This window comes from Manduca sexta, unplaced genomic scaffold (assembly GCF_014839805.1).
Source record: "Manduca sexta isolate Smith_Timp_Sample1 unplaced genomic scaffold, JHU_Msex_v1.0 HiC_scaffold_3532, whole genome shotgun sequence".
NCBI lineage: Eukaryota > Metazoa > Arthropoda > Insecta > Lepidoptera > Sphingidae > Manduca > Manduca sexta.
Genome location: NW_023594611.1, coordinates 214 through 13,245, shown reverse-complemented (window position 1 = coordinate 13,245; position 13,032 = coordinate 214). Strand labels below are relative to the sequence as shown.

At 33.9% G+C, this 13,032-nt stretch overlaps 1 protein-coding gene across 1 annotated transcript; it reads left to right on the top strand.

Annotated features, from left to right (window-relative positions):
* Positions 1-1,731: 1,731 nt before the first annotated feature.
* LOC119193023 lies at positions 1,732-2,620 on the top strand (the record flags this gene model as incomplete). The annotated part of the gene is made up of 1 exon (XM_037446728.1): positions 1,732-2,620. A coding segment is annotated over exon 1 (889 nt), but the record flags the coding sequence as incomplete, so codon positions are not given.
* Between the last annotated feature and the right edge of the window lie 10,412 nt (positions 2,621-13,032).

The following is a 13,032-nucleotide window of genomic DNA, read 5'->3' as shown; positions in this document are numbered from 1 at the left end:
ATAACTTTCATCTTCGAAACAATGCTTCCATTCCACCGGGATACGAGAAAACTGCACGTTCATTTCCAATTTGGCGTCAAGATGTCTACAACAATACTTTGTTTTAGCTCGTGTAAATTCAAACTGCAAATCATGATCTATGTTCGAATGGTGTTCTAGTTTTAGTTCCAAACAGTAATCTATGCTTTATGTGGGAGTACTTTATTGCTGAGGACAAATGTTTGCTACTGAATATGCTTTGTTTTGCGCTTATGCAAACTTAGTATTGAGCGATTAAAGTGCAAGAAACGAACACAATTCAATAGAATGTTTATCTAGAGTAAATCGATTCGTTTGATTCTTTAATACATGTTAATGCTGCAAAAAAGTTAATCTGGTTTTTATCTACAGCCTTTCGTCTAAAAAATATACGGTGCTTAGAAAATATATATTTTGACACACTGATCTCGTCATCGCATATTTTCACAAATTAAATTAAATTTGTTATTTGACCATGTAGGCAAATTATTAGCCCTCATGACAAATCTTTTTACAAATAGTGATAACAATGGCCAAAAGCAATTCATCTCTATGCACAAACTATAATAGAAGAGGTTGCAGGTTATTGCATCGCCCACGACGTTGTGACATCTGCAATGTGTTTGCCATATTGCATATGGCTTAGGAAAATTAAGCAACGCACTGTTTTATGCATAACGTTTTTATATTTAAAATATTCTATTGTTCTTGTTTAGTAATACAACAATGTTTCCAAAGATGTTAACAAATCAGTTTGAAGGACATTCGAATTTTGATTCTAAGTGTAGAAGAGAGTAGCAATTTCGGATAAAATCAAAATATTATTGAATTATTTTAACAAACAAATTTATGTGATTGTGTAAATACTTTCAAAATAAATAACGCGTAATACGCGTTTCATTTTCGCATCTAAGACTTCAAATAATTGTTACTGCAGCTTTTAATAATAAAATACAATCCAGTTTACCTATGCAATGGATAAAACAAAAATATTGCTAAGAGCGCAATATCATTATCGTGTGGTTTTGTGCTTCAAAACAACAGTACAAGATAGTTCTGTTTCAATTTGAAGAACATATAGTCATATAGTCTTTGAACCTTGTAAAGTTACTACCTATATGTGTCAAGCTCTGAATCATTTACTATTTAAAAAATACTATTTCAAAAGTAAATATAGAATTGGCGAAGAATTCAATATCCTAGTGTTTCTGGCAGTGTTTAGTGATAATTATAACTACTAAATTCAATATAATAAAACAATCAATCAACATTAATTAGTGTGCAAGAGACAATAAGTGTTAAGTTGGACGGTATTCCGTTATTAATTAATGACAACGATAAATGAGAACTGATGCGCGAGTGTCACGGTTGGGCTCAACGCGGGAGTGCCAAATTCGCGTGCGCTCATACTTCGACCCACGACCGCCACACGCGCCATTGATTAAGCAACGTAGATTAGCCACACATACGGGGTTGGCGTACTTAGCTCTCAGAGGACTAATAGACGCTTCTCGCTCGCATGCCGTGTAAGACGGGATTTTAATATATTTTTAAGCATTGAAAAAGTGTTCTGTCATTGAGGATTTGAGCTTGCGCCCCTTGCTCGGAGCGCGTGTGTGTGTGGTGCGGTGTTGCCGCTGGGCCAAACCAACTGCGGGTCGAGCCGGCAAAATTCATTATCACCTCAGTCAACGCATAAGTGTTTGTTTTAATATGTCGTTAAGTAGATCGATGCGAAAATGCAATTCAACTAAGTTTAATCAAGCCAACTCGCAAAAGGGGTCACCTAATGAAGGCGATACTCTGGGTAATGAAATTGGCCGGAATAAACCTTGCTCTTCTGCTAATAAATGTGAGGTAACACTGAGCCAGGATAATTTTCTGACTGAGAAGAAGTTTCGCGAAATTTTTAGAATTGAAATTTCTGCATTAAAGGAACAAAACGATTCAGTCGTATCCCATATCAAAGATTTCACGGAACAAATTAATAGTTTCCAGGAGGCTATTGGATTTTTTAATGAAAAATTTGATATTATGCAAAGGCAACTGGATGAGAAGATGTGTCTCATTACTAACCTTAGGGATGAGAACCAAACTTTAAAGTCCACAAACAGTGATTTAAGTGCCAGGCTCAATCTAGTGGAGCAACACTTGCGTGAGGCTAATGTCGAAATCAATGGCATTACTGAATTTAAATCGGAGAATCTTATTACTACGGTCCACCAAATTGCAAAAACGGTGAATTGCCCAATTTCTGACGGTGATCTGTTGCACGTTACTCGAGTAGCCAGGATGAACAAGGATAGCAAGATGACACGAGCTGTTATTGCAAAATTTCGTAATCCTACGGTTCGTGATTCAATTTTAGCAGCTGTGGTAAAATACAATAAATCGAATCCAAAAGAAAAGTTAAATTCTCATCACCTAGGTCTAGCTGGAACCCGAGTACCTATATTTGTGGCTGAGCATTTAACTCCATCAAATAAGTCGCTGCATGCTGCTGTGCGGATCAAAGCTAAAGAAATGGCATACAAGTTTGTGTGGGTCAGAAACGCCAGAATCTATGTTCGCAAAGATGAGGTCAGCCAAGCGCTTCTTATACGTAATCGTGATTACCTTAAGTCAATTTCTTAGCTTAATTACAGTTTTTTTGATTGTTTATTCTACTGTAAAAGTGTAATGGATAGCATAGCTATATATTACCAAAATGTTCGTGGTCTAAGAACTAAAACTAATGATTTTTATAATAATGTTTTACAAAATAATTATAGTATTTTAGTTTTAACAGAGACGTGGTTAAATTTCAGTGTGGTAAGTAGTGAAATTCTAGATTCTCGCTATACAATTTACAGAAGGGATAGGGAAACTTCAGGGAATTCCAAGAAGGACGGTGGTGGCGTACTTATTGCAGTATCGCGCGATATACCTTCTGTCCGAATAAAACCTGGGAGACAATGTGTGAAGACATTTGGCTTACAATACATGTAAAGATTAATAACAAAGTAAAAACTCGCTTTGTGTGCTGTATATTTGCCGCCACCGGTTAGATTGGATTCCTTGTATATTTTTTATGTACTACTGATAGTAATATTAACACTTGTAACATTGATGGTATCCTTATGGTGGGAGATTTTAATTTGCCCTTTATTACCTGGAGTCACTCCTCCTGCAACCAACTGGATCCATCAGGTTATAGCAATAACTTGGGATATACATTAGTCGACTTTATCTCAGCCAACAACCTATATCAGTGCAACAACATACGTAATTCAGATAATAGAATTCTTGATCTCGTTCTCACCGACATTCAGAATGTATTGGTAAAGTCTTGTTTAAACCCATTGATTAAAACTGACCCTTTGCATCCTAGTTTTGAAATTGATGTACCTGTACGTAGTGCTTATTTTCTCCAACCTATTACCAGAACAGACCTTAACTTCTATAAAATTGATTATAAAGCCCTGCTCTCTGAATTATTGAAGATCGACTGGTTTAAATATGATTCTAATATTAATAATGTTAACGAATTTGTTTCGACATTCTACTCTATTCTTAGAAACAACTTACAAAAGTTTGCGCCAAAAAGAAAACATAAAACTACTAACTCGCCGCCTTGGTTTTGCAAAAGCTAGTAAAACTCTTATCGGAGAAGGAGAGGATGAGAATGAAATATGCTAAATTCAAGAATCCTAGGGACAAATTAGAATTTGAATTATTAAGACAACGCTGTAAAATGTATTTCAATCAATGTTGTAAAGCGTATCTTGCAAAAACGGAGCAAGCTATTGAATCTAACCCTAAAGTATTTTGGTCATTCATCAAATCCAAACGAGAAAATAAATTGACAATTCCATCGGAAATGTACTTAAATGACAATAAAGCCAATAATGGCAAGGCTATAGCTGATCTATTTGCGAAGCATTTTTCATCAGTGTACTCAACTGACCCACCCAGCATCGAATCATCACCGCTCCCAATATTCACACAAGCTACTGGTAATTTACGCTTCACAGAACGGGAAATACTAAAAAAATTAAAAACATTAGATGTCACCAAAGGTGCTGGGCCTGACGGCATACCACCTTATTTCGTTAAGCGTTGTGCCAAGGCCCTTTCGCTTCCCTTAATGCTTATATGTAATAAGTCGCTGCGCAGCGGTATTTTTCCGGACGAATGGAAGCACACTAGAGTTGTTCCTATATTCAAAAAGGGAGATGAAAATATAATATCCAATTATAGACCAATATCAGTGCTCTCAGTTTTCTCGAAACTATTTGAGTCCTTAATATCTCCAACCCTTATACGCTGTGCTGATAATTTCTTAACAGACTCACAGCATGGCTTTAGATGTGGTCGTTCGGTCAATAGTAATCTAGTATCATTTCTATCAGATTTATCCTCTGATTTGGATAAGCGACGGCAGGTCGATGCGGTTTACACTGATTTCAGTAGTGCATTTGATACTGTCAGTCACAGCATTCTAATAAAAACTGAGTGCTGTTGGAATTTTCGGGCCCTTACTTAATTGGTTTAAAACTTATCTAGTCAATAGACCTCAAACAGTGGTTGTAAAAGGATATGAGTCTAACATCTATTTTTCTCAATCCGGTGTACCACAGGGTTCTATTCTTGGGCCTAAACTATTCCTAATATTTATAAATGACATCACTACAGTTATTAAGCATTGTAAATACTCTTTGTTTGCCGACGACCTAAAAATTTATAAGACCATCAATGCCTTATCTGACATACCGTTAATTCAAAAAGACATAGATAACATCATTAAGTGGTGTACCGCTAACAAAATGAATATTAATAGTTCAAAATGTTTTCACATAAAATTCACAAGAAAGAAAGATTTTATAAATTCTGTATATTATATAAACAATGCAGTCGTAACTGAAGTCAATGAAATACGCGATTTGGGTGTTATACTTGATAATAAATTGAGATTTACCACTCACATAGACAAAATAGTGAAACGATCGGCTCAAATATTAGGGTTCATAAGGAGAAACACATTGCAATTCTAGGAAAACCAAACACAAAAATTATTTTGTATAATGCTCTTGTAAGAAGTATTTTAGAATATTCGAGTGTAGTATGGAATCCTTTATACAGTGTCCACTCGCAAAGAATTGAAGGCATACAACGTTCATTTACAAGGCACCTTGCGTTTTTTTGTTCCGGTTTTTCTCACAGATCCACTTATTACAATAGACTAAAATATTTTGGCATGGACACATTACATAATAGGCGGATATTAAGCGATTTGAAGTTTCTACATAAATTAATTCACGGCAACATTGACTGTATCGATATTTTAGATAAAATTAGTTTTAATGTTCCATACAATATACCCAGGTTTCCCATATTTAGAACTTTTACATACCACATTGCAATACCAATATTGGTGTAATTTCACCAACTGTGAGAATTTGTAATCAGTACAACCTAGCGAATAAGGGTGTAAAAAATCTTGATATATTTCACGACAAATTAAATGCTTTTATGAGTAAATTGTCGAAACACTTTCGTAAATAATTAATTTCTTTTTTAAATTTGTATTTGTTTTTTAGTATGTTTTACTTTACAATATTTTCTGTTTTGTACACGCGTCATATAATTGGTAAATGCTGTGTGTACCTGTTATTGGCATACATATCAGCCACAATACCTTATAGCTTTGTTTGTGTATAATTGTATGTATCAATATGTATGCTGTTGGTATACCTTTAAATAAATAAAAAAAAAAAAAAAAAAAAAAACATAATTTCATATCCATTGACAATACAGTATTTAGAATTAATATTAAAACAATGCTTTAATATCATTCGAGCGATCTATCCGTTTTGGCATTTGGTTGCAAAATAAAATTAATTTATATCACACTGCAAAGAAAAACATTTAAAAAACCTCATGTAGGTAATAGCTATCATTAAGCCATTTTCATTCGTTTAAACAGTTACTATAATTACAGACGCGTACTAAGTGAAAATGTCGGGGAATTAAAATTAATGGCTGAATTTTATGCCCCTCGAGCAATCCCATTTCACTTAACATTAGAACAGTTTTATGGTGTTCGCTCGCATCATCTTAATGGAGTGCCATTATTCTTTCGTCAGGGCCCACACCTTAATCACCATAGTTTATTTATACTTCGCATAAACTGGTGCAATAATCTAATATAATAAACATGTTATATAATATACTATAACAACATTAATAGTTATTTTATTATGGTCTAAAGTAACAAAATCCTAAATAAAAATTAAACAGTCTACTTAATCAACGCACGACATCAATAATAAAGTAAGACTGGGCACCCTTGCCCCCCGGCTGTTTTATTCCGCGCCGAAAGTCTCCCACGAAACTGCTCTCACGACAACTCAATGTAGATTCGTATCCGTATGAAGAAAGTTGAAAGCGTGAGTTTTTGCACATTGTCATCAACATCATTGTTGCTATCCATTACGTAATTGTTTGCACTTACATCGGAACTTCTTTACAGTTCACACGTTTAACTTGTGTAATTGAATTCTGTTTCCTGGGTAATATCATTGTAACCTCGTGTTACGTATATATTTACTTTTTAATGAGAAGATTGTCATTATGTTAATAAGATGCGTCTTACTTTCTGTGAGTTTTCTGAGAGCTGCCATTTATTTTTATTTAACATTCTATTGATTTAAAAAAATATTTAATACAAAAATTTTCAAAACTTTTTTTTTAATATGGAATATAGATACTTGAATTTACGTCACACAAAATTGATCCGTCGAACTGGAAACGAATTTCCATATTTATTTGATTTTTTAACAAAAATAAAATCGGCATACAACAGCCCAAAGGAAAGATAATATTTACATTTCGATATCAATATTCCATTTTCAAATCGAAACGTCGAAAATTAGAACATTTTAAAACAAAATACAAATTATTCACCGTGAGTTCAGAAACCGATATTGAAATAATGGACGGTATTAATATTTCACTGAGCTACTTAATACTTTTGAATGTCAGATAATAAACCCATATTATTTCCAAAATGATCTGTTTATGGTCTTGTATGTTCAGGAGCATTATTTATGCTCTAATACGAGGATATCACATTTAAATGTTACAAAGAAGTCACATCTTTGTGGGCGAATGAAAAATGTTAATGTCTTTTATTGTCCTTTATTTATTTTACTGACAATACTTTAATCCCTTCGGTCCTAGGTCAATAAACTCGGTTATTTCCAAAGACATACACAAAGGTTTATTTTTGAACCATTTTAAATTATTTTAGACATGTCTTCAATCGATTTATTCTGAGCGTGGGAGTAAAGGATTACATTAAGGGCCTTGTAAGTTCGGCCTTGATTCTTTACAGAACTTTGTACAAGAACAATATTTTATTTTGTTATTTTTTTATGTTTTTATATTAAATAATAATATCCAAAAAAACTTACGCTCTAACATATTTCCCACGAAAATATCTTGAAAAAATTACATTTCAATATCAAAGAAGTATTCATGAAGGTGTAAATAAAAAGATATTAGCATCGAAATGTATCTACTGAATCTACTAATGTAATATTTTTCTATTTCGTAAGTAATGTAATATTTTTGTACGCCCCTCCATTATTTTAATTAGAATAGAAATTCTTATATATCCATATTTCGGTGTTTTCTATGTCTTTAAATAATTTTGCAACCGAGTGCTGTGGGATACAAAACATATTCACAGCACAAAAAATTACAATAAATCCTTTGTTTTAACATCTGCATCGACATAATTTACCATCACGTGGCCCTAAAGGAAAATTTCATAAAGGCTCCACTGAGATTACTCGTGACTTCAGCATTTCCCAGGCATGATATAATAGTTACATTAGTGACTTATTTGCCGCGTTAAGGAATTCTCTTATACCGTATATGTAAAGCTTACCATAAACGCAAATCTAGTTGCACAGCATTGCTGATCTAAATGTCCTGCGTATGCGCAATTGCTCCCGTCTCTAGCGGCGCAAGACACAGGCTTACTCCTAGCGCGTTGGATCCAATATTATACAAACGATCCAAATATTTCTGACATAGAAATTGGTATCAACATATTTTGTTATTTTAATTACATGAAAATTATACAATCCAATAAAGAAGTAAAGTTTGAGTACATGAGTTCATTTTAGTCGTATTAAGTAACTTACTATTTCCTAAGTCCGATTATTAGGCGGATCGTATGACTTAAAATCATAGGCTAGTAAGAAACAAACACGATAAAGTCGAAGACCATATCTTTCTAAAGGTGAGTATAGAACAGAGCATTTACTTGTAACAGAACAATGAGCATTCGTTGTATTTATATTTCATCAAGCCAAACTTAGAACACAACATCGACGTTTTGATGTAACCTGGATTTTGGAAAACCAACAAGCGTATCAGTATAACATTTTATCTAGCAAAGGCACTAGCGCGGGCGACACGGAGTGAGGTACGTAAAGAAGAAAGAAATGTTACTAATGCTGACTCGCCTTGAACGAGCATTCGTAAGAACGTTACTTTACATTCTACTGCTCTCTAGCTCACCATTAGAAACTGACTGCGCAATGTTATCACCTCACGCCTATCACTTGCACCACAAACGCGAAGGAATTAAAATCAATTAACTAGTGATGTTACTCAAATCGTTACGTATGTTATAATTGGCTACATATTTCGAATTTCACGCGTTTTAGAAAGGCAACCATTGCGATCGCTTCCTGCCTGCTCATCAATTCATAACTGCAATTCCGAGTGCATTATATTATGTAACTTGTTTGTAACAATGTAAGATTTAAAACGCAATGTTAATAATTGCAGATATTTTTGTAATTTCCAGCTTTAAGTTATGTAATGCGCGTGTAATATCTGATAACTAAAGAATGGCAGTACAATATGTGTATGCTGAAGGATTTTGACACAATTTTACTCAAATATACATTTAATTTACTTACGGCTATTTAATAATAATACCATTTATTAGGGACCATAGTCGACAAAGTAGACAACAAAATTCGTGAAAATTAAAATATGACCATTAATACAATAAGAAATTTTATTTTCCTGCGATTGAACGACGTATAAAGCGTTAAGTAATTTAAAAATGTATAAACTATAATAAATTTTCAAAAACTCAGTTGTATGGGGATTCATTACGAGCCAACAGGCTAAAATGGCTAATAGAACAAAATATTTTTACTATATTCGGTGCCTCGAATATTTATTTTCAAAACAATTCGCCACAAAAGTACCTGAATAAAGTCAAAAATTCAAATCACCTATACTTACACGTGAAGTTTATAGGAATGTTTATTTTTGTTTGTCTAAAATAAAGTAACGATTTTTAGTTTATTGTAGAGTAGATTTTTATTTTTGATCTGGGCAAAATTTACTTGTACTCGACTTAAAGTTTTCAATGTGCACATCAACTTATGTCGACTGTAGAATAATAAATTCTTAGAATACTCTGTACTTAAAACTAAGTAGTCGCTTTAAGGCGTTGCAAGTTTCAGATCCTGTCATTTTGAGAAACCTTTAAACAAAATCACATCAAATTAGTAAGTAAAACCGTGTTGTTTTCGACTAATTTAATATGTCTCGTGTAAGTTTTATTAATAAAATCACATCACCAGTCGTAATAATAAATTACTGTCAGAGGACATTCTGTGTATAGATTTTTTGCTATAAAAAAATACATTTTACGATCTTCCTATTATTGTAAGCATCGTAATACTAACTAACCTCAAAGATACCAATTTCGTCGAATAAATTATGAAAATTATTTCCCAAAAAGATAACACAACCCAAAAATAAATCTAAATTATGTTAAGGAAATTGACTTTTGTGATCAAATTTCCGTTCAGGGCTTGGTTATTATCTACAGCCCAACTTTAATAAAACAACCCTTTGGTATACATTTTGTTAATTATCTATATGTTGCCGTCCCGAATCTTAGCTGTGAGTTTCCATTAGTCGATAAACAATTATGTTAACAGAGTTTATAACAAAAATAAAATAACTAATCATAAGACAACTTATCAATTTATACCTTGAATATGCCATATTAACATCATCAGTTAATTTACCACAAAAAAATCGACTTCTTGTTTACAAGTTGCAAGCGGATTGTCTTGTGAAAAATCGGATAAAAAAGTCACAACTGGATTTGCAGTAAGAAGATATTTATAAATGTTTATAATTGACTAGTCATGTTTATGTATGTTAATACAGTGATACGGCTTGATATTACAAGACTTCATTTGTAAATATCGTCGGTGTTTCTTGTTGAGTGTAGTGGAAACGTAAGATTAGATTTTAGACTTTAGGAATTTAATTTATTTGTGGCTTTTAATCATGTATGTCTTCTTACGTTCCCTTTTCTTGTTAAAGTTAAAACGTTATGTCGTATTCTAAATAGCGATATAATACATATTTTTTTCTTAAATAAAAACATTTCTTGGTATCGTTATAAGAAAAAAAACACTCTTCCGTAATATCTTGAATATCCCTAATCAAATAAGATAATATATTTTTCAGATCTGTCAATAACATTCATGTATTAAGAAACAAATACATTTACCTAAATTTCCTTTTATCCTCTGAGCATAGAGAAAATCGCTTTATATACATCTACACGTATATTTCCCCGAGCCCTGATAAATGTAACATTCCCGTACACCTACGTGGACGCAATTTAAATGGCAAAACGTGAGGTCACGTCATGACCCTACGCCAAAGGTCAAGTCCTTTCGACTTCCGATCCATGACGAGATATTACGGCCCTATCTAGTTTGATTGAGTCCATTAACTCGTCTTGATACGGGACATTTTGCATGTATTTCAATTTTCACTTAATTTAACTTTAATCCGTGGGCTACAAGCATTAAGAGCGTATCTGCAACGGATTAACAGCGTATAAAAATCTAAATGAGTTTGTTTGCTACTTATCTGTGTAAATATGTTTTATTATTAAAGAATAATATTATAATAACAAAAAGAGGTATCTCTCGTTGGTATTGGAATCAATGAGAATTATTTTTGCGTTCCTATAGTTTCAGCAGCGAATTGGTTTATATTCAGATGTCACTACATTTACATTGGCTGGAGCCTAAATAATTAAAATACTATGCACATGAATATTTTTAAAAAAGAACTTATAATACACTATACATCTGGGAACTGTTTATATACAATATTTCAACCCACTCCTTATCTTTGTAGAATTAAACATTTGACGTATTAAACTCAGGTGCTACTCAATTTGAATCCCAAAGAACAATGAAAACGGTCAATATTTTATAGTCTTCAACAACTATACAAATCAGGCCCATACTTATGGATAAAGGCGAAACTTATTTGACAAACGCGGATTTGCTTAACAAATCGACATGTAACATTGTTTTTAGTTGGTGCGAAGTTACGTGCAGGGTGCGCCCGCGACTCCACCGGAGAAAGCGCTTCCGACTTGCGCAAGCTGACAAGTTTGCTGACTTTTAAATACCATAGTTATGGATATCTATAATGAACAAAAATCATTTCATAACATGGCTATTTGTATTAACTGGGGCCTTATTCTCTATCCCGCACGTTATTTTGACAGTGTGTAACAAGCACGTAACACAACGCATCATGTTTAGGACTATAGAAATTTGGCTTACAGAATACCATTCCACGCACATTTCTCGAAGATAACATGACACGGCCGCGTTACGCGTTTACACTATCATACAGAATAAGGGCCCTGAATAGGTAAGTATTGTATTATTACTTGAGGACAGGTGAGCCACGGATATGATAGTATTTAATCACTGCTTTCCGTCGCGTTGTTCATACAACTCGACTATGACGAGAGTACTATTAAACCGCTATTTACCACAAAATGCATATATGAATGCCAGTGGTAGAATATACATATGAGTCCGGTTGGCGACCGCCATACACAAGGTGTTAAAACTCGCTATAGTGGCCCATGTAAGTGTGGCGTTCCAGCCAGCCTGTGTATGTATATCCTGTTCCAGCAGGCCGGCATAATTGTATCGACTATCGAGGGTTAATCATCGCTCGTCAGTCGTCATTCTATTGACCCCACTCCACTTACCACCAGATGCAGTGAGGTCACTTCGACAAAAAATAGTTTTTATGTGAAAACTATCAGCAATTACGCACTTCACGTTCTTTATGCAACGTATAATTCGTATGAAAAATTATTTGTACATTTTACCAACATATTTCAACATAGTCATTAGTCATATCTCAGTTGACTCATACTTGACAATCCTATTTTTCTTTCGCGGGGAAAAAACACGTTGTCGCTACCACCATTTGGAGGGACAGTGGAATGGTTATGTTGGTTTCACAGGTCTTACGGCCCAATGTTGATAATCGGGAGTATAACGTCATCCGAGCGAGCACTGGACCGAGATACTTGGCAACCCTAGATTTGCAGTTTGTTTACTCTGTAACTTTCCTAGGCCAATGAACGTGCACGCTGCACACCGCACACACTAAACGCTGATAAATATGAAAGTTTTGCCAACCAATTTTAGTTAGCAAACTTCTAAATGCTTTCTAGACCGGCTTGGGAGCCATCCAAACTTGTAGTCCCCCCTGCGTTTTTAGTTTTAGCGCTAAACCTAATGCTAATAGATGGCATGACTCTTCTCTTGAGTCCTTCGAAATTAAATAATTTATTTGGACCTATAAAATGTTATACGAGTACGTTATTCAGATTCCGTCAATATTAACTCTATCGCCAATTCGGAAAGCAAATCTCACCGGAGAAGAACGAGCAAGAAACTCTGATGTTGCTCTTTTCAAAATCAGTTTAAGGTATAAACTACAGTACATGATACAGAGAACAACAATTTTTTAGACAAGTTCATTAATATTATTTTTCTTGGTGTCAACTAGGAAGCATATTCATTGGTGTTAAGTACCATCACTTCGACTATTTCTAGAGACATATGACTTTAAAGATAGTGCCATGAATAG